Source organism: Psammomys obesus, unplaced genomic scaffold (genome assembly GCF_907164565.1).
Source record: "Psammomys obesus unplaced genomic scaffold, mPsaObe1.curated_primary_1811, whole genome shotgun sequence".
Lineage (NCBI taxonomy): Eukaryota > Metazoa > Chordata > Mammalia > Rodentia > Muridae > Psammomys > Psammomys obesus.
In genome coordinates, this window is record NW_026596433.1 from 3,255,279 (window position 1) to 3,280,286 (window position 25,008).

At 44.4% G+C, this 25,008-nt stretch overlaps 1 protein-coding gene across 1 annotated transcript in view; it reads left to right on the forward strand.

Moving 5' to 3' along the window:
• Positions 1 to 25,008, forward strand: part of Palld (palladin, cytoskeletal associated protein) — a 373,952-nt gene that overhangs the window by 333,400 nt on the left and 15,544 nt on the right. Inside the window, exons 10-14 of the mRNA XM_055597882.1 lie at positions 10,033 to 10,168; positions 13,134 to 13,232; positions 13,981 to 14,031; positions 15,193 to 15,414; positions 17,833 to 17,982. Coding sequence (XP_055453857.1) covers positions 10,033 to 10,168; positions 13,134 to 13,232; positions 13,981 to 14,031; positions 15,193 to 15,414; positions 17,833 to 17,982 — 658 coding nt within the window. The remainder of the gene's footprint in view (positions 1 to 10,032; positions 10,169 to 13,133; positions 13,233 to 13,980; positions 14,032 to 15,192; positions 15,415 to 17,832; positions 17,983 to 25,008) is intronic.

Here is a 25,008-nt window from a genome sequence, read left to right on the forward strand (position 1 = left end):
CAAATGGCTTGGGAACTCATCTCCAATTTTTTTTCCCTTAATGCTTGGTCTGGTTCTGTTAACAACGTGGCTGTTGGAAATTAGACAACAGCGTCATCGTAATCAGCAAACTGGTCTGGCTCATCTTACATGGAGTTTAATGTTTTGTTTTTGTAATTATGTACATGGGGGGGGGGTGCAGGTGAGTGCGGTGCCCTTGGAAGCCAGGGGCAGCTTCACCCCTGGAACTAATTATAGGCCATGGGGAGCCATTGGTCTGGGAACCTAACCTGGTCTTCATCAAGAGCAGTACTTGCTCCCAGAATTCCCTTCCATGGAGTTGAAATGGGCCATTGTCATTACCATTCCCGGCTTTGTGCATCAGCCAACCCCTTTCACTATGATGACTTGTGCCATATCCCGGGTTCACTTCGAGTCAGGCATCCATGAGAAACAGGGTGTGCGCGTGCACGTCTCTCCACCTGCGATGCGCCCCTCTCTGAAGCGGTCTTTTTTTTCTCTGTGTGTGGCCCTAGGGATCCTCTGAAGCTTCAGCAACTGCAGAACCAAGTGCGCCTAGAGCAGGAGGCGGGCGCCTGGCCCCCGGCGCCCCCGAGTGCCCCTTGCAACAGCAGCAGCAGTGGCAGCAGCGCACCTCCGTCGCCGCCCTTCCCGCCGCCGCCCCCCTTCCCCGAGCTCGCGGCCTGCGCGTCGCCGGTGTCCGCGGAGCCCATGAGCACGCTGGCCTCCCGCACCGCCACCATGCAGCCCTCAGGCTCCTTCAACTACGCCCGCCCCAAGCAGTTCATCGCGGCGCAGAACCTGGGTCCCGCGTCGGGGCTGGCCACGCCCGCCTCCAGCCCCAGCTCCTCCAGCCTGCCGTCGCCGCTGTCCCCCACTCCCAGGCCGTTCGGCCGTGTGCCCGGGCCGCCCTTCGTGGAACCGGAGGCCATGTGGGGCCCATCCTCGCCCTCGCCACCGCCGCCGCCGCCGCCCGTCTTCAGCCCCACCGCGGCCTTCCAGGTGCCCGACGTGTTCCCGCTGCCGCCGCCGCCGCCGCCGCTGCCCAGCTCCACCGCGCACTGCGCCTCGCCCGCGCGCTTCGGTCCTGGCCAGACGCCTGCAGCCTTCCTCAGCTCCCTGCTACCCTCGCAGCCGCCACCCGTCGCTGTCAACGCCCTGGGGCTGCCCAAGGCCGTCACCCCCGTGTGAGTGACACCTGAGCATTTCCGGCACACCCACCGGGGCTGCCCTTGCACATAGCCCCCATGACAGTGAGCCCCAAACACACTCTACACCACCCTATCCTTCAGACATCATACCAGCACCCAAGTGGCACCATTACCGAGAGGCTGTCTCTTCGGAATGCAGCTGCTTAGAATTCTCATCAGTGAAATCTTGGCGGTGTTTCCACAATGAGGGTGGCCTTCGCTGCCATTCATATGGCTCACATTACTTCGCTTGGGTACATTACTAAGAGATACTGTAAGCACACCTGTGATCCCAGCACTCGGGAAGGCAGAGGCAGGTGGATCTCAGTGAGTCTGAGGCCAGCCTGGTCTACTAAGAGTCCAGCCATGGCTACACAGAGAAACCCTGTTGAGAAGGGGGAGGGGAGGAGGGATTCTTGTCCTACTAACATAGCCCGATTCTACAGTCACTAAACTTCGATGAAATCATCCCTGTCTGCCTGACTCTAGCTCATACTCTCACCACCAAACTAAGCCCTATTTCAGCTTAGTGTTAAACTAGATGGGTTTGGGTTGAAAGACTAAACATAATTAAGAAACACTCCTTTAAATACATGTAGTGAGAAGGGGAAGTCATACATGGCTACCTTAGTACTCCTCTGTTGCTGTGAAAAAATACCATAGCCAATTTGCGAAGAGTTTAGCCTGGACCACATGTTTCCAGAGTCCGTGGTGGTGTTTAGCGCATTGATCAAGCAGACAAGCCTGGCGCTGGAGCAGTAGATGAGCGCTCACACCTGATCCACCAGCAGGAGTCAGTGAGAGACTGTGTGGGCTTTTGAAACCTCAAAGGCCACCCCCAGTGGCACACCTACCTCCTCCAAGGCCACACCTCCTAATCCTTCCCAAGCAGCTCCATCACCTGGGCACCAAGCCTTCAAATATATGAGCCTATGGGGCCCATTCTCATTCAAACCACCACAATGCTCTTCTGCATCACCATGGATAAGTAAGGGGGCATGAACTCAGGTGGAAAATTATGAAGTGGCTTAGTGCCTCATCCTCAATAGATCACTGGACTCTTCTCTTAAGATTCCTTACTGCAGAGTATCTAAAATCTATTGCTTCTGATTTCATACCAACAACCTTAAATTTCTTTAAAATTGTTAAAGATGCATTATTTACAATGCTTTTGTAAAAACTTCTAGACAGAGATCATGGAGGTATTGACAAGATCTGTTGGAGCATAAAGTGAGAAAAGGCTATGCTAGCACTTCTTTCATAACAGATTTCAAAAACAGGAAATTGTTGGTTTGGGAGTGTGGCTCTGCTGTCAGATGGCTTATCTAGTATGCACCAAGCCCTGAGTCCAGCCCCCAGCACTCCTGTAATCCCACCATTCAGGTATAGGCAAAAAATTCACAACTTTAGGGCCATCCTCCTTTAAATATCAACTTTGATGTGTGAATGCCAGTCTGGGATTCATATCTTGCTTCCTGGAAGCCAAGCAAGTACCATATAAATAAATAATCTATCCTAGAATGGCACACACAAAACTTAGTCAGAGTCATCTTTCAGATGCCTTGTGTGCTCATGACCTTAATCGTCTGAAGCGGAGACAGAGGTCCCTTCTGAGCCTCAGCTTTGACCTTCTTCTAAGGATGGCCCTTCTGAGGGCTTGCAGCCTGTAACAGGAGCTCCTGCTCGCCATCATCAGCTGTCTGTGTCACGAGTAGTTTTTGGAACCAAAGTATAATTATCACCGCAAAAGAGTGCAGACATTCCTAACATTTCTCTAAAAATTAATGGAGAAGCCACGCTGATTTGTGCCCATGGAAACTGTATCAAAGATTTGTCAAGCTCCATGCCACCTAGTAGTAGTGGCGGATTAGGCCTTAGCTCTGTGCCAGCCAGTAAGCCACGACTTTGTTGTGACTGTCTTCTAGCCCTGAAGGAACTTCCCGTCAGTTGAAGAAGCTATTCTTTTGGTTTGATGGCTGAGTCTTTGGTGACATGTTTTTCTCTGACATACTGTGGGCATTTCCGTCTGGGGGGAGAGGGACTCTTGTATGTAAGTGCCAGCTCTGGGGGTTGGGTTAGACCATCTCGATTCTCTGGCTCAGAGGCACAGTGGCTTTTGCTCACCCTCAGTATTGGACTGTGTTCTCTTAAGTGGTATGGCATAGCCACAGTTTTCCAGTCTCTTCAGTTTGGTTTTTGAGACAGAATCCCACCGTCATCCTGGGATCACACACATCTGCCACCAAGCCCATTACAAGTCAGTCGACCCCTCCTTTCTCCTGTCTCTCTCTGTCACCCACCCTTCACTTCCACCTGTCTCTGGCTTTTTTGAGGGAAAGTCCCATGTAGCCTACACTGGCCTCAACCTCACTGTCTTCCCGATCTTCCCAAGTGCTGAGATTACAGCCACATGCCACCACACTCTCATTTCTTCTTTTATAAGGTGTGGCTTGAAACGCTAGCCCACGATTGTCAGAAAGAAGGATGTGTGCCTGCAGATGTTTGGTGCGTGCGCACTGAGAGCATTTACCCTGAAGCACCCAGCTCTTTGGAACCTTCCCGTGCCCACTCTTGCCCCTCCTTTATGAGAAACAGGCAGTGGGGACACGCAGAGTCCTGCATGCAGTAACTGCGACCTCCCAGCGACTAGAATAATCCAGGGCCAAGAGGGTGTGCTATGACCCAGCCTGGAGGGCGTTGTCTCTGTTGATCTCTAGTGACGGATCCCTGGGATTTCCAGACCAAAGAGAGCAGTTACAGACGTGACATAGCCCTCTAAGGAGATATTTGATTGTGACCGATTCTGTTTGCAGTTAAATGCCAGAGCTCTGGAGCATTTTAACTCATTTCTCAAGTCAAGCCATTGGTTAAATGGTAGCCAGCAAAAGAGAACCCAGCAGACATCCGGGGCATCAGAGATGGCAGGCAGCTCATTATTCCTGTTTCCCTGAGGCAGATAGGTAGGCGCCATGCCACTCCACACTGAAGGAATTGGAAGCATCCCTTGTGGTCCTGTTATGAGGCATCAACAGAAAGATGTGTAGCCTCCTGGGCCCCTGTTTTCCAGCAGCTTTGTAGGCAAGGCCTCCAGGGCCCGTGCAGGTGATGGTTCTGTGAAAATGACCAAGGGTAGCTCATTCACTCTCAGTGTGGGCGGTACTATACCAAGTCGTAGCGAGTGAAGTGTTTTGTGTGTGCACCTTCCTCAATCCATACCTCGCAGAAAATGGCGCGAAGAACAGTTAGCATTATGGGTAGGTAACGGTAGTCCTGTAAAGAAGAGGTGAGGGTACTCAGATATAGAAAGGATCCCAGGATGCCTGTGCTTTCAAGCCCTGAAATGGTTGTGGAACTGAGTGACCCTCAGGCCACTCTACTTAGAGCAGCTGGAAAGCCAGGCCTGCACTCCAGCTGTTGTACTCTGCAGAGCTGTTTCTGTCCTGTCCACTAGAACTGACCTGGAGAAGTGTATCAAGGGGGAAGCATTCGGTGGTGACCTAACCTGGAAGATTTTGCCTTCCAGGTGCTTCTGTTCATGCTCAAACTGCTTTTGCCCCAACCACATGGATACTATTCAAAATGGCAAGTAAAGTACTGTCAAAGCCAGGATAAACAGCTCTGTGGTGTTCTTTGCACAGTTGGACCTAGTGTATACACGGAAGTAGAGTGGGAGACCTGTTCCAAGCTGTTTACTGGCTCAGGTTTGCCTCTGGGTGGGGATTATTATGAAAAGGTCTAGTTTGAGTGCAGTTTTCTTTGAATAAGCATATCCCCAAAAGGAACAACACCCTTTGTAGGCAGCTGCCTTCTTACTTCCTAATGAGCTGGCTCCTTTTCCGTTGTCAGAGGCGGTCCACGTAAAGAAGCAAGCCCACACCCTGTCACTTCCAACCTCGGGAGAGTATTCAAAAGCTTTCCTTTCCCTATGTCTCCTGTACTCAAAAGCTCCGTTTTGATCTCTAACCCTGTTAGAGATCAATGTTACTTCCATGTTACTCTAAACCCCACCTGCAGGTTTTAACTTGCTTTTCTAAGATATTTTCTTAATTATTTCTGTGATATTCACCTCCCCAGCCATTTTTTAAAGGTTCCAAATTAAACTATGTGTGAGAAATGATGTCTTTGCTATCTCGTCCCTCATGGTTCACAGTGACTATGCATTCTGACCAGAGGGTCTATACACTACCTACCCAGATCTCCATATACAGGTAGTAACTTCATGTCCTTTACGCCCTCGGCTAGTATGTCACATGACTATGCTAATGTAAGCCATTTATTTACATATCTGACACTACGTGGCACTTACTGCGCCCACAGAATGTCCTTCCCTTCATTCTTTTTCTCTCCTGTCTCAGTCACCTCCACTGTAGAATATGATTTTATAGACGGTGGGACATTATTTTCATCAGTATTGCATCCCTCTCATCTAGAACAGAGTGGAGCTCTGAAAAGGCAGTCAGTCATTATGGGTGATTTGTACATTCCAGAAAACTGATTCTTTTAAAACCCTTCTCCTCATCCATTTTGTTCCTCTTGGCTCATCCTCCTCCTGTAAGACAGTGGAAAGAGAGGCTATGAAGACAAAGCTGTTTTTCCTCATTTTTATACATGAAATATCTAGTGTGTAGATTTTCATGATGTCACCCAGGAATGAGAGCTTACAAACCAACTGTATTTTTTTTTCTTTGTTTGTTTGTTTCTCTAGAACGAAAAGAATTTTGCATTAGTCGGTTAACCTACCACTCTGCCTTGCCAAATGCTTAGTAATTGTTTGTGGAATTAGCTGATTAAACTGCTCTTCCAGCTGATTGACTCTTGTTAGAGTAGTGATTGTTCCAAACTGATACCATGTGAGTTCTTTCAATTCTGTTAGTGAAGAACAATGTCTTAAAACTAGGAGCAAAAGAGAAATCATGTGCATTTCCTTCCAGTACTGCTTATCTTGCTTGTTTGGTTGTCGATTGAGACAGGGTCTGGATATATGGCCTAGGCTGGCCTGGAATTGGTGATCCTCCTGCCTTTGCCTCCTAAGTACTTGGAGTCAGGCATAAGATGCCATTCCCTGCTGCATAATACTGATAATCTTGTTGGCTTTCTACATTTGACTAGTTAAAAATAATGTAGAATGGGAAGGGTTTTTATTTGGGCCAAGGGTAGTCTTATACTATTGAAACGATAAATACTTGAGCGGCAGAGACCACCTTAGGACAATGACTTCTCGGTGAAATATTCCAGAGCAGCTATCCTAAGTACCTCAAAAAGAGTCAAGTGTACCGGGAAATGCTTTCCACTCTAGTAACAACAGGTGCTACCTGCCCCAGACAATGAAACTGTCTATAAACACCAACTCTCTGCCTCCTTCATTTAGATGGTCTGCTCTGTTCTTGACATTCACCTTCTTTTGCCCACCTTCTTTTGCCTTTGGTTCTTATTTGTGCTCTTAGTGTAGCTGGCCTGCAACACAGATTCCTTCTGTTATCAGAGGCTGCTCATCCACAGTTGTGCAACTTGGCTATGCTGCTTAGGCTGAGTAACAGCGGGAAATCACATGCGTGTACGATTCATGTACAAGACTTTAGCTGTCCTCAGTTTTGTCTTCCAGGTTACCTCAGAAGCTAGCTGTTCTGTTTCTCAGGCTGTGGCAAAAGCAGCACAAAGTTCTCTTCCAAAATTGTGCAATATTTATTTGTCCTGAGCTTAGCTTTTCACGCGTCATCTGATTTCAGATGGTGTGGCACACATGTTCTTGACCAAGGAGGGAAAGGAGAAAAAGAGAGAAGTGAAGGTAGAAACACATATATTCACTCATTACAGAAACATCTGGGTGTGCTCTGAATGAACAAAAGCAGCCATGGTGGGAAAGAGACCATTTCAAAATACAAATAATCAGTATGATGGATGCATGAAGGATACAAACAAGGTATATTATCACTGGGATACATTTAGGTACATCTTTACAAGGAGACATTCAGGTGATGACATAACCAGAAAAAAGTCTGTATAGGAAACCTAGAAAACTATGAGGATTTTTGTTAGTGACTTCATGGTACTAAAAACGAAATTCTAAATCATAATTCATTTGCTTAATTATTAATTATTGCTAATGCATAATTCATTTCCTAAAACAAGTTTGCTCCCTGTGTTCTGCCTCTTCCCCTCTCCCTAAATCTCAAGATGACTTCTCAGTGAGTAGAACCAAAGTTAAAGCTGCCACAGTATTTATTTTAAACATTATTTAATGTTTAACTCTAGTGTGCAGGGGCAAATTTGCCTGGACTAGATGGACCTGGAAACACAGGTTTTATTAGATAGGATATTTTCCTAGGCAAATAGCAAAAGACTCGGTTACAAGCAGATGAAATACACAAGATTTACTGACTTACAAAACAAGACTAGGATGGGACAGTGTATTGCTACAAGAGAAGGAAGAGGGCCCTTCCTCCCTTTATGTCTTCTTTTGGAGATGGGGGCACACGACCTCCTCATACCACCGCCATCACTCACCTCTCAGTGGCCCAGGCATGTCACCTACCTTTACTAAAATAGCTAATACTTAGAAGGGAGAAAAAAAACAAAAAACAAAAAACACCTCAGATTGGCTGAGAACTAGCATCAGGGCCTCTCTAAGCTCCTGCACCGGGGTAGGAGATGGCCTCTCTAAAAATTCAGGATAGACACCCAGCAGAATCAGGAACATTCAAGAAGGAATCAGAGACGCGTGGACCATGGAGGAGGATGTCTGCTGGGAAGACTAGGTGCACAGCCTCCAGGGTACCTGACATCATGATGAGTGTAGGGAAGGAGCTGTGACAGGGTCCTCACATTTTTCTGCTTGCGTGCTTCAGGTTTATTCCCCCGCTCCCCGCAAGGCTTATCAGAACAATAAGAAATCAGAAGTTGGCAAGCCCATTACTTCTTATCATAGTAAATAATGATGTTAGGTGGTGACGCCCTGACGCATGTGCAGTATGCTTTTTATTACTATTACAAGGTATATAATTTATACGTATTAATAGTGTATTGGTAGTAAACATGAACATCCATTTCTTGTACCTTTGAAATCCTTAAATCACCTTTTACCAGCTGCGTACACTAACTGGCCCCCGAGCTACCCACTACCCTGAATTTCTGAGTCGATAATTCTCTTCTTTTTATAGTTTGCCCACATGTGTATGTTTTGCTGAGCCTGTTTATCCATCCTTCTCCTGGATCAGAATCACCCAGGGAAGTTATTAAATAAAGACTGCTGGGCTTCAGCCCGGAGTTTCTGCCTCTACTGAATCAGGTTTAGAATGATGTTGCAGGTCCGCTCCTTGGGGTCATAGTGACTCCTTGGTCCATACATTCAGAGAGCTTCTGCCCCTAGCACCAGACTTTAGCTTTAGCCTTGTTATACCTGGAAGTACGATATGCATTCTTCTGTGTCTTGATAGCTTGCTTGTTTGTTTAAACCTCAAATTTCAACCATGTTGAATAGGGTAGGTAGGGATGGGTCATTCATTTTCCCTTTACATAGTGTTCCATCTCTCATTGATTTCTACCCACTGAGGTGATGACAGAAGAGAAAGAGAACTAGGAAGCAGTTTGCTTAGACAGCAGCAATGTCCCACACCTACCCAGCACACAGCATTGGTGCCCTCTGGTGCACAGCACAGGAATTGCTGCAGCCCTGTGAAAGAATGATCCTGCTGTGTTGCTTATAATGTGACCTACTGTAAGAATTCATATTTAAGGCTTATCAGCCATAGTAAGACATGCAAAGCTGGCCATAGCACCCTTCTGTAAAACCACCCCAAAGATCTTATAACGCAGGCATACACTAGTCAAATAGGATTCGCGGAGACAGGAGGGGATGTAGCAAATGTAATTTAAGTAGAAAATCCTTAATATAAAAATCCAATTTCTGAAACCCTACCAAATGCACACTGTTGAGCATTCACAAGCTACAGGAAGTGGAAAACCCTGTACCTATTTTCCTGTGATAGGTCATCCTCAAAATGCAGGCACACTAAGAATTCTATGTAGAATATCTCTTATGTTATATGGGATTTTAAAAGGGCACATGAAGGATTTTCACTTTTTCTGGACAGAGAACTGTACTGTCCAGGAAGGGTTTGAACTTGCTCTGTAGCCGAGAATGACTGAACTCCTGCCCCTTTTGCCTCCACCTCCTGAGTGCTGGGATGACAGGCATTACACAGCCAGTTTTATCCCTGTGCTCAGTATAGAACCCAAGGTTTTGTGCATGCTAGGCAAGCACTCTACCATCTGGGCTACATCCCTAGATCTTGGCCCCGAGTATTTCTGACAAACGGTGCTACTCCTGTACTGCTTACAATGAGGCAATTCTTGTCACTGAATACTGAAGGACCAGAGAATTTTAAAAGTCATGAGAGAAATTTGTCCTGTTTAACATTCACACATTGCATTCATTTTTATTTATTTTATATAAGCAATAAGCAACGTTAAGAAACTTGTCCAAGATCAAGGCTGAGGCTGGTTAAGCCTGATAGCAAGCCACATCACTTTATTACTTCATATTACTACTCCCTAGGATTAAAACACGGGCCTTCCCTGTCTGGGACATTTACCTAGCCACTAAAGATGTTTCCTCTTGGGTATCTGAACCTTCTCCAGGAACTGGTTCCTTTTAGTGTTTCCTGAACTCCCAAAAGCACCTTTCATGGTTTTCTTTATATGCTGGAACGTAGGTGCATTAAAAGATAAACTATGAACAGCGTCTTGCTACGTTGTCCTCTCTCTTTGTTGAACTTGAATGCGGTCTTGGACTTGCATATTCATCTAGCAGTTGACTGTACTGCCTTCTGGTTTTGTTGCACAGGGGATTTCCAAAGAAGACCAGTCGGACTGCTAGAATAGCCTCTGATGAGGAGATTCAAGGCACGAAGGATGCTGTCATTCAAGACCTGGAACGGAAACTTCGCTTCAAGGAGGACCTTCTGAACAATGGCCAGCCGGTACTGATGGAAAAGGGGCTGAGACTTAGAACCCTAGCTCCCCACTGCCCAGATCTCTCCCCCTGGTTCATTGAGGCTCACATTCATAAGCCTTGCCCACCAGATTGTTTCATTATCTCTTTATCTCAGCATCCCTCTTAGTGAGTAGGAGAGAAAAGGAAGCAGTAATGGCAGCAACTAAAGTTGAAACCACAGCAAATGATTAATGATGCTGCTATAAATGGTCCACAGAGATTCCATCCTAGTTAGGTGGCTCCTTGAGAGGAAACAGGAAGACAGTCTGGGATAGCTGGTACCCAGAAGCAGTGAACTGGAATGAAAGTCTTTCATCTAGAGAAACCTGTACTAGTAAAATCACTACCAAGGTTGAATTCTGTCCTCTCTGACTGAGTAGACACTGTCCCATCACCTCACGACTATCCCTGTCCCACCATCCTGTCCCTCGTTTTAAAGCAATGCTACTATACTTGACAACAAAACTACTTATGGTTATCGATTATATCCATCAATCTGATGAGAAATAGATGGTTCATCCACTACCTCAATATTCCATAACTGTGTTGGTTAGTTTGCTTACTCTTTTCTTATCATCTTAAGAGTTTTCAAAAAGGGCAGGGAGAGGTAGCAAATCAGGTAGCCCGAACATAGGGGAGTCTTTTCTGGCTTTATCATGAAATACCAGAAAAGTAAGCTTGGCCCTTCAGCTGAAGGAGCCTCTGAATAAAACCATCTCAGATGCCTTTTCAGAACAACAACAACAACAACAACAAAAAAAAAACCACTTTAGTTTTCTGGAATTTTTTTAAATCATGAAACATTGAAAAGAAATGTGGATGAGCCCTGTTTAATTGGAAAGTTGGAGAACAGAGGAGGAGTAGGTGCTGATTTTAATGATTAAGGGCTCTTAAGAAAGATTAAGCTTCTGCTGAACTTTGAGAGGTTATTTCATTGGGTCCTGAGGCTCTGCACAAGAAGGAAGTGTCCCCACCCCCGAAACCCTACTCCTGCTCCCAACCCTACCTGCCAGTGATTGCACACAGCATGGATGCTTTCCCTGGTCCTGTCAACAAAAGCCTTCAGAAGATTAAACAGATGCCTATGGGAATGTTTTTTCCTAGCCAGGCGAGGGCATCTCTCCAACTCCCTCCAGCACAAACTTTTTTCTTTAAATATTTCTTATGGGTGAGGGTTCTCTTGGATTAAAAATAAAACTTCTGTAAGCTACAATTCAACCATATCATTGATATGCATACTTATTTGGCTTGTTTATATTTTATAACTCATTTATGTATACATGATCCATATTTATCTGTTTTGCAATAAGTAAACATTTATAATCAGTTTCATCAATCCGACATTTAATAGTTTTTAGGACAAGAAAACTGAAGTTTCTTTTTTTTTTTTTTTTGAGTTTTTTTGTGTCATTACATAATATTCGGTTACTTACTTTGGCTTCTGTGGACAAGGGCTTGTATTTCCACATAGCACAGTGGCATAGAAACCAAACTGAGAAGTGAGGCTGGCTTCTGAGGGGAGCAGGGGCAGCTTGTGAAGGGGTAGGTGTCCACCACTGTTGCTGCCTATGAGGCGCAGGCTTGCCACTAAAATTCTCCAGCAGAACATTAGGAAGACTTTTAAGAGAGCAAGGATCTAAAACCTCATTAGAAAATTAAACTCCCTCATGTCAGAAAGCTTGATAAAACCACTTTGCATAATCACACTGGACCGAATCATTCAAACATCCTCTTCTTGTCCCCTGCCATTTCTTCAGCAAATGAAATAATCTCAACCTTAGGGCTATCTGGCATTTGAACTGTTTCACTTCCCACTTTCAGCTGGGATGAGAACTAGCAATTACTGGAAACTGTAAATTCATCCAACATATTTATCTGATTAGAGAATGTCAAATAGTGTTTGTGTTGACATTTAGAAGTTTGACGTTTTGTCCAAAATAAAGTTTATACTTTCATATTTTTTAGAGTCTTCCCTACTAATTAGTGCTTATTTCTAATTGATCCCTTGTTTGAAAATGACCCTAAAGGTATTTGTGGATTCTAAAAGTTCCTCCCAGACCAATAATTCTAAGGCACATGGGACTCGCATACAAGAATCATGTCAGCAGACAACAAAGCTGCTGGCATGCCACTCATGGGGACGGCCCGGCAGAATGGTACCAGCCATCTGCTGGTGGCCACAAGAGCATGGTTTTCCTTCCATGGGCAAGCAGTGTGCATCTGGGAATGAGGATGCCGATGCTGCCTTTGGCACAGACTTGTCCTTACTTCAGCCATTTCTTTGTGGATTCAATTTGCCTCAGGTTGCTTACACCACACCGCAGCCGAGACACTGTTCTTAGAGGTGAAGCTGACCTCAAACTCCCATGTGCTCATGTTGATCGAGCGTAGTCTGCGTGTCACATGTGGCGCTAACTGACTGACAAGATTGTTTCTGCCAGTGACACCTGCCTTTCCTCTCCGTGCTCCACTTGCTGCCCTATTGAGCAGCTCTCTTTCTGCCACTGGCTGAAACCGACATGCATGTTCTGAAGCCTGTGAAAGCCTTTGAAAAGAACATCTCCTTTAAGCCTTCCTCTGCTGTTATAAAACGTCCTTTTTCCTCTGGGTTTTTTGCTAAAGATAAGGGCAGTACAGCTATCCTCTGTGGTCTCAGCCTTGTAATTTATCATTCCCTTGGATCTGCATCCTATCAAGTAGTAGCTGCCAGGATTCCTTATCTCATCTCCCAACATTGGATTAGACTACATGGAGCAGGAACAGGAGAGAAAAGACAAAGTAAAGGAAGCCGGGAAAAGAAACAGACTCTTTAGGCTAGAGCTATGAAGCTCAAGAGAGACTAGTTACAGAAAAATGTCCAAACCTATTTTATGTTTTTATTCCTTTTCCATAAGCAAATGCATAATTGTGATTGCCCTCATTTGTGTATTTCTGTGACTTATTTTGTGCAGAGGCTAACATATGAGGAAAGAATGGCTCGCCGCCTGCTCGGGGCTGACAGTGCAAATGTCTTCAACATCCAGGAGCCAGAAGAAACAGCAGCCAATCAGGTACCGCATTGCTCTGAGCTTCCTGAGAAATAATCAGCACTCTGCCCACTCTCCCCACACGTCTCATGGACTCTGTTCTTGCGATCAACTTTGTGGCAAGTAGCGGGCAAGTCACGGAAAAGGAGACTGCTGTCCCATCAACGTCATAGGAGGTGCTCACTGCTGAGTGATTGTTGGAGCCTCCCAATAACTACTTGATATTACTGATATTGATCTGGTATTGAGCGGCATGTCTTTTCTTTCTGGTATCTTTGTGTTTTTCAAACTGTCCTGTGCTTTAACGCAAATGGTTTTATATGGAAAGACCACTTTTCATCCACACTCTCTGAAGTAAGCTAATAAATGCCCCATAATGTTCTTAAATGTCAGCTAAAACTAGAAAGGGGAGCCTCTGCCCTCTTTCACATAGGTGATCATAAAACACTAACCAACAGATCTAAGGGGCTATCTCATGCCCAGTGCTACTTAAAAAAGATTATTTGTGGGTCTGGTATAATCTGCTTTATAGTTCTATCATTCCCTGTTAGAGTTTGTAGATGTAGTCCCTAATGAAAACCGAATGAGCGAAAGAGGCCCAAAAAGCTTTAAAGCAAGCCTTTGATTCCAAGGAAGTCTCCCTCCTTCTCCTGTCCTGGAGGCTTCCTTCAGTCTGGAAGCTTCACTGTGCTCAGTATGCCACCACACACATTCATTCAAAGGAAACTAGAAATCTCGCTATGTTCTCACTTCTTGTTTTCTGCCATTACAGGATGTTGGGGCTCCTCGGGCTTCTGTAGGGGGTCCTCTGGATGGTCAAAAGGTTAAGCTCTACCCCTCTCCTCTGTCCAGTCTCCCACTGTACCTACCTTCTGTGCTTCCTTTTGTGTCTGTATGTCTGTCTTTACTGCCATGTGGTAATTATAAATACTGTGGCTGGTGTCAACTTTTCATGTTGCTACCAGATGATATCATAGAGTATCCAATGAACCTATTTGCTACAGAATATCCTTTTTTATCATTTATCTACATACTTGAGTTTAATTCTAGCATGAGTAAATACAGCAAACTTCCCTTCCGGGAGTGGGGTGATAAATGGAACAAAACTGTTTGTGGTGTATGGTTTTGTAATTTTATTCAGACTGTTGTGTTCCTTTCCTCAACCCAATAAACATTTTTCGGGTTCGGTAACTTTTTAAAGAAAAAAACATAATTAAAGTAGTCTCTTAAGCCAGCGTGGCAACACACACCTGTAATCTCAGCATTCAGAAAGATGAAGCAGCAGGATGGCGGAGCTTGAGGCCAGCCTCGGCTACACAGCAAGATCCTATCAAAACAACGAAAAGGTCTCCTGCTTAATATCACCCAGGGAATATGCGATGATGGGCTGGCTTGTGCACACGGTAATCTGCAGGCAGGAAACTGCAGGCCCCACCCCAAATACTGACATGTGTCAATAGAGTATTGGTGTTGCTTTTGTTTTCAAATGAGGTTGTGGCTGTCCTGTCAGTCTTGCTTTTGCTTAGGAGATGAGCTCCTCTTGATAGCTTCAGCCTTAGGAAGGAGCCCCTAGGTAAAATGGTTCCCCTTGTTCACTTGAGGAAATTCCGTGTGCCATGGCAGCTGCTCGCCCCTTATACCAGTAGCCTCCTGAGGGGCGTGCCACCCACCCACATCACTTTTTACCCTATAGAAGAGACCAGTGTGCTTTTTTCTTCGGAGTTTAGGATAGATAGCCTTCACTTCTGTGGGTGTTTGGTTGTTTATTTATTTATGGGTTTTTTGTTTTATTTTTGGGAATAGGTCTTGAAGGTGACTCTAAATACCACACAAACTCAATTCCAGATGTTTTCTGCTTTCTTATGAAAGCTCCTGTGAGCCCAGCTCATGGTTCGCTGTAAAAATGCCCCACCTTCCCGTGTTTGGTTAGTGAGGGGGCCGTATCCCAGGAGATGCTGACATGGTCCCTCTGTGTCTGGCCTAGGAGTACAGAGTGTCCAGCTGTGAGCAGAGGCTGATCAGTGAGATAGAGTACAGGCTGGAGCGCTCGCCTGTGGATGAGTCGGGGGATGAGGAGCAGGACGCAGAGGCGCCCGTGGGAAATGCAGCAGCGCCCTTCTTTGAGATGAAGCTGAGACATTATAAGATCTTTGAGGGGATGCCCGTGACTTTCACATGTCGAGTAGCTGGGAACCCGAAGCCAAAGGTAAGCAATAAGTACATAATGAAAAATCACTGTTTAAACATGGCTGTAACAAAAAACAGAAAAGCAATGAACAAGGAAGAATTCCTCCGATTGCACCTTTGCTTCATCAGAAATAATCAAATCACTAAAAATGCATGGTTAGGAGGGGTGATGTCTTAAATAATTTAATTTTAGAGAAGCTGAAAGTAACAATTCTGGTAACCACAGCATAATATAGTTTTTATAACTTGGAACCAACTTAAAAAAATAGGAGTTAAAAGGCCAGGTATGGGGGCTAGAGAGATGGCTCAGCGGTCAAGGGCAAATGACAGCTTTTGCACAGGACCCGCATGGCAGCACACAACTGTCTGTAACTCCAAGACCTGACAACCTCACACAGATATATGTGCAGGCAAAACCCCAATACACAGTAATCATCATCACCATCATCATCAAGGAGGGAAGAAAGAAAGCTGGGTGTGGTGGCATATGCCCTTAATCCCGGCATTCAGGAGCAGATGCAGGCAGATCTCTCTGAGGTCAGGGCCAGCCAGATCTATGTAGTGAGTTCCAAGACAGCCAGGGCTACATAGTGAGACCCTGTCTCAAGGAGAAGAGGAGAAGTTAGAAAAACTATTGCAATAAAAGTTTAATATTCAGGACTAAGTATGTCCAGTCTTTTCCTAAAGGAAGGAAATGGATGGAAGGTTTTTCATTAATATTTAGGTGAAGATACTCAGCAGTGTGTTTCATCATGGCATTCTCCTACATACCTGTCATTATGTCTGCTCTTGTGCATTCCCCTCTCACCTGCCTTCCCCACCCCTTCCCCCCTCCAGCTGGTTCTGTCACCTAGTTACACACCCCTTTACTACTGTAATCATCTCATTACCCTGTAATATTTGCAACTTTAGAAAAAGGTTTTCCATGTTTGGGGGACACACTTGGCACAGCACATGTTTGGGGCTCAGAGGACAACTCACGGGAGTCCATTCTCTCTTACTGCATGGGTTCTAGAGATGAAAAGCACCAGCTCACCAGCCCTAAAACAAAGCTTTTAAATAGAATTTTCAAATGCAAATACCTTGACAGAGTTGGGTTAGAATGTCAGTGTGTATTCTCAGATTTCACATATATCTACTTTAAAGTAGTCATTTTTAAACATAAGGGACTAATGTCTGTCAGGAATCAGTCACCATTTTTTTTTTCTTTTTTGGTTACAAGAGGAAAATGATGTGGTTTTGAAAGGGGGTGCTAATGGCGAGTCTGGAGGCTGTGGGTGCATCTCAGTGAGCACTGCTCTGGCTCGTGGTATGACCTGCCTATCTTCCAGCTGTGTAGTTCACGGACAACCATGAATCATCTCACATCTGTGCACAGGTGGTTGTGTTAAAGGGGAGGGAAGGAGATATGATAACTATTAAGTCTTTTATTTGTAGCTGGGGGTATATTGGCACACACCTTTAAGCCCAGCACTCAGGAAGCAGAGGCAGGTGGACCACTGTGAAATCAAGGCGGGCTCTACAGAGTGAGTTCCAGGCAAGCCAGCGTTACATAGTGAGACCTTGTCTCAAAATTTTTTTCTTTTATTTGATCAAGATTTATTTTTACCTAACTATTTTAAATATAGTTTTCTGTCAGTCCAACCTATATATTTAAAAATTGTTGTGCCTTTCAGCTACACTGTGTTCTTTCTAATATAGTGGGAAGAGTTGTTATCATAAACATTGATCATATGCATCTTGACCTAGAATTACAACAGTGGCCTTCCAGCTGAGACTGACTTGTGTGTGCTGCCTCCCTCCCTGGTACTGTTTGGTTGTTTGTTTGTTTTTTATCACAAGTCACCAGAAAAAGATTAGAGACTTTTTTGTTCTATAAAGCAAGCTTTACACCTTTATCTTACAAGTAATACATTTTAATTTTCAATACATAAAAGAAAGAAAAAATGCATATAATGCCACTGCATAGAGCTAATCACTGACAGTAGTATATAGTTAAATATACACACGTTGCTTCATCTAAATAATAAGAATGTGAATGACACTTTCAAAGAGCAAAAAGATATATATTTTTATGCACACATTTATTAAACAAAATTAAACTGGAGAGATGGCCCAGCAGTTAGGAGCACTGACTGTTCTTTGGGGGCCTGGGTTTGGTTCTCAGCGCCCACATCAGGTGGCTCACAGACAACTCCAGGTCCAGGAGAGCTGATGGCCCTCTTCTGGCTTCCACAAGTGCATATGCGTGCACCTGGACACGTACAAACCTACACACGTGACTTTTAAAAACTAAGATGAAATGGAATTTGCTGCTCAGTCTCCTGAGAAGATGCCTGGTTTGGCATTTTAACAGTGCCCTCTGCAGACGGGGCACTATTATCTGTCTAAACGGTCAGGATACGGGTACAGGCTTCATCCGTGTGTTCTTCCACAGATCTATTGGTTTAAAGATGGGAAGCAGATCTCTCCAAAGAGTGACCACTACACCATTCAGAGAGACCTTGATGGGACCTGCTCTCTCCAGACCACGGCCTCTACCCTAGATGATGATGGGAATTACACAATCATGGCTGCTAACCCTCAGGTGAGAACACATGGAGGGCTGGGCTCTATGTCTAGGGTTTTAGGCCTTTGATTAGGCATAGGAGCTGCTGAATTAAAAGGTGAAGTTGCACTTTTTTTTTTTTTTTAAACCCATGGAACTATTTTCCACATCTTGTATCCATCTCTGTCAATGATACAAAATTTCATGGCTTTGCAAGTATTTCTTCCATCAAGAATTCCTATAGGAATGATCCTGGTATAGACATACATTCCTTATGCAAATACTGTCAATATGTATATATTCCTTATGCAAATCTAATGTGATCGCCTCTTAGAGTTATGGAGTTGCAGTAGAGGAGGACAAAGCTTGAAAAAATAAACTGTATAATTTCAATAGAGTTAAATGCAAGAAAATAAACAAGGGAAACAAGAGACAGACTAATGGTAGCATGTACATATAAACTACTTTAAAAGAAATGCATGTAAAACATCAGTGAAGGAGCTAGAGATATGGCTCAGTGGTTAGAGCACAGACTGCTCTTCCAGAGGTCCCAAGTTCAGTTCCCAGCAACCTCATGGTGGCTCACAACCATCTGTAATGGGATCTGATGCCCTCTTCATGAAGACAGAGAACTGATTAAATAACCAAACAAACAAATAAAATATTAAAAAAATACATCAGTGAAAATCTTGGTCTAGAATTTAAGCTATCAGTATACTCACTGACGGTGTTTATGCATAAATTTAGAATTCATTTGTATCAAAATGGTTTTTCTTATATTGACCATAGATTTAAGGTCAGAAAGGCAGTTGTCTTCTTAGAAGTTAATAATTGGCCAGACATCAAACTCTCAACTCAAACTATAGATAGATTCCTTCTCACTGAGTATCACATACAGCACTATGCTGGGAACAGGAACACAAAAAATGAACAGGAGATTATTTTGTACCTTAAGAGCTCAGTGTGTAATAAGTTAATTTCTGTAAGCCCACAGAAGTATATAAGTCATATATTTAAAAGAGGGGAACTAAAATTGATAAATTCATTATATAACCCACAAAGAAAGCCACATTTTAAGATTGTAATGCATTTGTATCGTTTCATGTTTCATTACTTTAAAAGATGTTGTTAGCAGATATTTTAGGTGTCATAATAATGATGAATGTGCCCTGTCTTGCGTCACCTCTCAGTGAATCAGACTTAGGCCTGGCTCACCCTCACGTAAGAGAAAATGGTGTCTTAGCAAAACTTGAAGACTTGAAAGTTTGTACAAGACTTTTTCCTATCCAAATACCAATTTCTTTAAAAAAAAATATGTGTGCACTATCAAAATTAGACGGAAATCAATTATCCAGATAATCAGAGTATGTAGGAACACAGCACCGTCTGTCATCAGAAAGTGTCTTAGTAACTAATGACCACCTTCCTGAAAAAGTCAGAATCAGAGCTGTTATTGAAAGGGGATGCAGTGATGGCCCAGAGAGCAGATGGCCTGTCGCATGAGCATGAGGACCGGAATTCAGACCCCCAGCACCCACGTGACAAGCGGGCTTGTGACGGCATCCCGCTGGCAGTGCAAACATAGGCGGAGCTTTGGGGCTTGTGTGGAAGACAGCTAATGCTGAATGGCCTCCGGCCTCTATGTGCACACATGTGCGTGTTCACCGACACTCACATGTGAACTCACACACACATACAGGCATAAGATTTACATCCTAATGCTTGTGTTCCTGTTTGGTGTGAGTGAAAACAGAAGTAGAACGTGCCCTTTTTTCTTGTTTTCTGTATATTTCCTTGACTATTAACAAATTTCAACTGCCAGTTTTCCGACTGCTTAAAAACAGATGCTGGAGAACTCAACAAAATCCAGAATCTTTTGTTGGGTTCTCTCTTCTGCTCTTCCTCTAGGAAGGTTGACAGTGTTTACAGGGTTTTGGTTCTCCTAAGTACTGGCCAGAACTGAACTGCTTCCTGCTGTTAATTTCGATGCGTTTTTCTAGCGTGTTTGAAATTGTTAGTGGAATAAGCCATTAAAGAACAAAAGAATGCAGATGTGAAACTGGAATTGAATCTGCTTCTAGCCTTCTTCCAAAATATGTGTGTGCGCGGAAGAGCTGAAAACAAGGGAAGGCAGAGCACGGAGCTTAAGATACCAGCCAGCCTCAAGGGTCAGTGTATCTGTTTAGAGAAACTGTCCTGACAAACTGTACTGCAGTCAGTAGTTAAAGGGAGACCCTAAAGACTGGATCAGCACATACTGCACACCTGTGATATTACATTCCACTCGTAAATGCGTATAAGTACCATTTCTCAGTTAAAAAAACATAATCTTACCCAATTCCTGGGTGTAAACCACACATACGCCCTCCATGTTATAAACCTAGGAAAAGAGGAGGCAAGAGAAAAGTAGAAGACACAACACAGTGGTGTCTTAGAAGAGCCCCTGGCAGCTCCGAGCACATGCTGGCTCTGCCGCCTGCTACCTATGGCCCTCAGGAATCAAGTCACCTCTCTCTTTCCTCTGATGGAAAAGAAGAATTATCACGAGGATTTACACAGTACATGTAAAAAGCACTTGGCTTACTTGGCATATAGTGCACCTTCTAGAAATGCCAGTTGTTACCATTACTCATAGACACAGATTGCCCCATAGTAAGACTGTAGCCCCGACCCTTGGCAGAGCCTGTGGAACCTAGCTGTCAATGGTAGGTTCTGAGAGGTCCGCCCCACGTTACTGTGGGAGAGCGAGCAAGTCAACGGGGATGGAATCTGTAAGAAAGTCGCTGCCGCTGTGTGGTCCTCTGACCTCCTGCTGTTCTCTTTATCACCCCCGTGGGAAAGGAGTGTGGCATCACACGCAGCTGTGCCACAACCACCACAGCTGTGTGCTAGAGACAGGCCAACGCCCACAACACAGCTGATGCTGCCGGCCACACATGAACTGGGAAGCTGCCCTGCTCTCAGCAAGCCCACAGCCAAGGACAATTGGAAAGAACAATTGCTTCCCTCCTTCTAAACCCCTCTACCTCTGCCTTATCAGCCCCAGGCTAAGCCCCCAAGATCAGCCTCTTCAGTTCTCCCTTTGGGAGAAAATACAGAGGCAGTAGAAGTAGACCAGATGATATCAGCAAACCAAAATCTCAGCCCTCACACTCCTCCCATGATTTAAGCCATGATGCAATGAATGCTCTGGGTTGGCCAGGAGGAGCAATATACTCTAAGTCACATACTTAGACACTGCCTACAGATCCAGGGCTTAAACTGAATACAGTGTTTTCATTAAGAGTCGGATCCAAGGCACTCCTTTTCCGTGTCAGTGAAGACAAACAAGGGGAAGCAAGATCTCAGGACCTAGGTGAGAGGTAGAACCCTTACCCCACATTTGTAATAGGTCAAGGTTCAATCTCCAGCACCACACAAGGGGATGGGGCTCATGAAAGAAGTCTGAGGAACTCTCCCACATGGACATCAAGGAACAGGTTGTGCCAGTGTGTACATCCCATCTGCACCGCTGTGAGTGAACTGGAGAGTTGGTGATGCTTTTGCAGTTGTTGCTGTTCCAAGTTTCTGACCATGTTTCCTGATTTATTTTAATTCCAAAAGGAAAACCTTTTTATTCATCCTGAGTTGTTAGGAGCAGGTGTGTCGTCCAAAAATTCCAGATGTAGGTTTTGTGAATCATTTCTAGATAATGGGATTAAGTTTCCTACACGTTAAGAAAAAGAGACATTGAACCCAGAACAAGTGACTGGCCATTTTTTACCTATTCTTTGGCAGACTCAACCTTCTGTGGCTGTAGATACATAGTGTTAAAAGTAATTACCCAGCCACAGCCTTATAGACTCAATGCATATTGAACTGTTGCCATGTTCTTGTAATTTGTGAATGTTAAACTATTTAAAAGAATGCTCTTAAGTAGACATGGATAGAAAATCAAAACAGAAAGCGAACCCTCTCAGGAAACATTCATTCTCAGAAGCACAAAGTATGGCAGACAGAACACTGCAGCAAAGCTCTCTACTGCCCTGGTGCCCTTTAGTTTCCTGTATTTTTTTTCTTAATTTTGAAAATATTTGGAGGTTAAAACAGAGACAGCTCACAGTCTGTAGCCTCCATGATGGCCAAGAGGAGCAGGAAAGGGTCAGCATAAAAAAAGCTCAGAGTGAAGAAAGACACAGACACCAGGGCTTCCCCGAGCCATGGAAACAATTACAGAAGGCAGGCAAGGAAGAAGGTGAGATCCAAGGCACAGATGCTGATGTTCTACAGGATATTTTAAAGCAGGATGCTTTTTCACCTGGATGAATCTTTGGGGGATACGAAACAAGCCAGATATTCTTAGTTAGCTCCAGATTCACCTGGGCTGGACTGACACACAGCTCCAAGCCCGTGCCAGCGGGGCCATGTGTTACACGTTACACAGGTGGCTCTGTGTAGATGGCTGAAGCAATTCATCAGGGACCAGAGCACTCACACAGCTCAGCATGATTGTGCAGCACTTCACCAGACACTGCCAATTCGAAGATCACAGAAACAGTTTGGTTCAGACTCTAATCCTGTCTTTAAGATGCAGCTGAATCTAAACATGAGTGTTTTGCTGTGTTTTGTTGGGTTGCTAAGTTACATTGTGGCCCGTTTAGGTTTGGGAAGGCTGTTTTGTAGTTTGATGTTTCCTCCAATTGCATGATGTACACAAGTGGCAGGCTTTTACAAAGGCTTGTGTGCCATGAGTTAGGCTCATAAACTACGAAACATAAATGTTATTTTCATATCTCGTAAATAACTGCCCTCATGGGATGAGGCATCAAATAACCTCTACAAGCTGGATGCCTCACACAGAATCACTTCAAAAATTCAAACTTCTTGTTTGTGCTGTAACTTTAAACTCAGTGGATTTTTTTTTTTTCCTCCCTGAAATAGACGGACCACAGAGCTGAGTTGAATAAGAGAAAACTAGTGTGATGGCTACATTTATGTTAGGATCCAGCCTTGTTCTGGGCTTTGCTTAGGCTTTGCTTCTCTTGCATTATCATTCCATGGGTTAATGAAGTAAATGTGAACGTTAAAGCCAAGTACAAGGCTGTGCACTTGCACACGATTTTGATGACATCTGGGGTAGGTTGGGATACCCAGAGGATTAAAATCACTCGGTGCTGGCTCTGCCTGAGAAGCCTCTTCATAACATATTCAGGCCTCGTGCCTGAACTTTCCTCTGATGTGCACAGGCAGCATCTTCACAGCGGTGTCACTGAATTCTACATTTGTTTCTCAAAGGAAAAAGTTAAAAGTCTAGATGCTTTCTAAAGTGCTCTTGTAGTGGTCAGCAACATGCTACAATATCTTTATTACACTACCTCCTGACTCTCTCTGTGTGTGTACAGTTCAAAGGACGTGTAGGATTCAGTTTCTCCTCCCAGCATGTGGCTCCTGGGGATCAAAGCCAGTTGCTGGGTTGGCAACAGTCAACTTACTCACTGACCCATCTCACTCATACAGCGGTATATTTAGCCAATAACAACAAGGTAACCAAACATAGTCCTACCTCGTGAAGACCAAGCCCTCCCACTTATATGCAGAAGGGGAGATTACTATATGTGCAGAAAGATTTAACATTTAATCCTTACAGCGTCTTTGTGAAGTATGCATATGTGTATACATTTATGTATCCTTATTTTGCCCAAAGTTGTAGAAGATAATCAGAAATCAAATTGACCTTAAGATGATTTTTTTCAGGAAATCATATTGGCTTCCCCATTTCAAGGTTAGGGTGTGAATGTAATTTACACTCTATGAATGTCTGTCTACATAAATGACACACAAACTTTTCACGTGTCCTGGGCGTCACACCACAGGAAAGATGTATTAATTTACATGCATTCCACCACTGAATCAGCAACACATATAGAAAAGCCATGTCCCACGTCAGTGAACCTGAAGCTGTCGGGGGGGGGGGGGGGGGGATAGAAAATCCAAGCTTTCCTGTTCTGGATCTCAAAGGGAACCTTAGATCTTAAGTGTTCGTCTGATAAAGTGCTAGCAAGGTATTTAATGGCGGGAAATCTCCTAAGCAAGTCACAGGTAGATTTTTCCAGAGTGAGCACAGATTTAGAGGATTTTGATGAGATTAACTAACTGCCTGAATTCTTGAGAATCTGTAGAGATTCTCAAGCGTTTGCAAAGAGCCCATGGTAAAAACGTGTGTGCAGCCTAGGCTTCAGATATAGCTAATCCAGTGGGAAAACGGCCCTCCCTCCTAAGGCTGACCTCCGCCCCAGCCTCTAGCAATCCCTGAGTGCTACGGACATCCGCTTATCTAGCAGAAGGACACCGTTGCATTGTGCTGTTGTCACCCCCTACCCCTTGCTCCGTGGTGATTCCAGTTCTTCTCTGGTCTGCATTACATCCTGTGTATCTGCCTTTTCTGGGTGGCTGCATCCCTAAGGAAGTCATGATAGGAAAGACTGGAGACCCAGGTTGACTGGATTCCTGCCCTTCATTAAATCCTACTGTGAATTTCTTGCCATGATATCCTGTCCTGTCCCTGCCCACTCTCAGCTGGAGCACAAGTCTTCAAAGCATACACCTGCACTGCCTGTCTATACTGGCATCTCGCTACAAGGGTTTCTTGTTCATGTCAAGCTAGAATTCATGAAGCCTAATTATTAATGGCAGTTCTGCTTCTCCTATTCCCTCTCTTGCTGTTTTTTTGTGACCAGCATCAGAAGTTAGAGGGAATCTGCTCATTCTGAAAAGTGGGAGAGGAACTCCCTGTGAATAATAGTGATGAGAAAAGCTGAAAGCAAACTGCAGAGTAACATCTAGTGACTTATTCTTGTCATCTGGCTACCCTAAGGTCTATGTACAACTTGTCAAGTTTATAGTTGACAGACTTGAGAGATAAATACAACTTTTGATTAGCTAATCCACTATCATGTGGCCAACATGTTCTGGGTATTCGGTTGATCCTGGATTTCAAATTGCACATGTTTATTTTCAGACACAAGGACATATTGTGGTGATGCCCACTTTGTCCTGTGCACACTTCTCACAGGATGCTCATTTTCT